The sequence below is a fragment of the Microcaecilia unicolor genome, chromosome 3 (assembly GCF_901765095.1).
Source record: "Microcaecilia unicolor chromosome 3, aMicUni1.1, whole genome shotgun sequence".
Taxonomy (NCBI): domain Eukaryota; kingdom Metazoa; phylum Chordata; class Amphibia; order Gymnophiona; family Siphonopidae; genus Microcaecilia; species Microcaecilia unicolor.
The window spans coordinates 221,795,688-221,797,479 of record NC_044033.1 but is presented as its reverse complement, the minus strand read 5'-3'; the positions used below and the strand labels follow the sequence as shown (position 1 = coordinate 221,797,479).

At 41.7% G+C, this 1,792-nt stretch overlaps 1 protein-coding gene across 1 annotated transcript; it reads right to left on the bottom strand.

Moving 5' to 3' along the window:
* Positions 1-252: 252 nt before the first annotated feature.
* On the bottom strand, positions 253-1,346 carry LOC115466335 (protein ZNF783-like). Its single transcript, XM_030197514.1, has 2 exons — positions 1,122-1,346; positions 253-590 (listed from the first exon to the last, which is right to left on the bottom strand). The coding sequence occupies exons 1-2, from the start codon at positions 1,264-1,266 to the stop codon at positions 469-471; spliced, it is 267 nt and encodes an 88-aa protein (XP_030053374.1). The 5' UTR covers positions 1,267-1,346; the 3' UTR covers positions 253-468.
* Between the last annotated feature and the right edge of the window lie 446 nt (positions 1,347-1,792).

Sequence of the window (1,792 nt, the reverse complement as noted above, 5' to 3'; positions counted from 1 at the left end):
AGGGACTGTCTCTTCATGTTCAAGTGTACAGTGCTGTGTACGTCTAGTAACCCTATAGAAATGATACGTAGTAGTACCAGTAGTAATAGCAATGCTGCTCCATTACACACCCCGGCAGTATCTGCTTTACAGAGAGGATAATGGCTTCTTATCCCACCAGCTCTGAATTCCTAAACAATCCCGGCTGATTTTATTAAGATGTGCAGGAGGAATTTTATACTTACTTGTTACAGGAGGCTGAGTCTGTACAGACGTCTCTGATTTAGGAGGATCCATCAAGGGGAGATCTTCCTCTTGTTTAACACCGAGTGAGATCACAGACGTTACAACTGGAAGGTCTGTTAAGAGAAAATACATTAGAAAGAGTCATCAAAGATAAAATAATACTAAATTAAGAAATGGACTTTAAATCTCTAAATGCCTGGAAACTTTGATCTGAAAATTCGGAGACCTTCAAACCCAAAACATTTACTTACTCTTAATGAGATGATCTGGGTTTTCTTTTTCCTCCCACTCAAAATGTTGAGTGAAATATTTCTCGTCTTCGTTCTTAATCTTGAATATGACATCAGGATTAACAATTGAATAACCTGTAAGTAAGCAGGAAAATAGCATTTAAATATATATGTAGAAGCCCTGGGGAGGTTCCATCTGTTTCCTGTTGTAAACAAGCAGTGCATGAAAGTGTGTGTGTGTGTACATACAGGACTAAGTTCTGTATATGGAGCCAAAAAAATGATGCTGATAAAAATTGGAGCTAAACAATATTCTATAAACAGTTCTCGGAGTTAGGCGCTGTTGATAGAATTGCGCTGGGATCTGCGAACAATTTTGGGTGTAAGGATTTACGCCCACTGAAAGCTGGTTTATATTACACAGAAGTTGTAGCTCTCAGGAAGAAGGTCAAACTTTTGTTGTACAGAAAAGGGAGACAGACTGCAGCTGGTCTTGTATGAAGCCTCCAGTTTAGGGTAAACATTTTATCTTTTGCAACATAAGCCAGGTCTCAATTTCAGGTGCCCACAGGACCTGGTACATGGGATTTTTCCAGCTCTGATAAGACAACAGCACCCATTCCATTAATGTGCCTGTGTGGAAGATGATAAAAAAGACATATTTACCTCGTGAGATGAGGATGTCATGAACCTCCTTGATGACCTTCTTGTACAGCTCCTTCTGCCATTCTCCCAGAATGTCCCAGTCCACTTCCAAGAAATAAGCAGCGACATCCTTGAACAAGGCCTGGAACAACAGACAAGACACCATCAGTCACAGTTTCATTATAATGTTTACCTTGTTGGGTAGACTGGATGGGCCGTGCAGGTCTTTATCTGCCGTCATCTACTATGTTTGTGTTTTCTCCAGAACTTCGGATCCTTAAACGCGAAGGACGAAAACTGGAAAGGAGATGGCGCAAATCTCACCTGGATGAAGACAGGCTAAACTGCAGGAAGCACATGGCAAAGTACCGCCAAGCCTTAACAGCAACAAAAAAAAACAGTATGTTTCTGAATGCATTGCACAGGCTGCCAATTCAACTAAGCAGCTGTTCAGTATAGTAAACAGCCTACTGCAACCCCCACAACAAAACCAGCCTGCCCAGTCTAAACTGAACTGCAATGATTATGCTGCATACTTAAGCCAACAAAATTAAAAGTCTCCACCAGGATTTACAGGCAATCCCACCCAGTGCCCAACCAGTCAACCAGGGGTGCACAAACTTGCCCCCTCCTAACAGAGACAGATGGAACACTTTTAACCTAATGACAGAGGAGAGCCTTGACAAATTCCT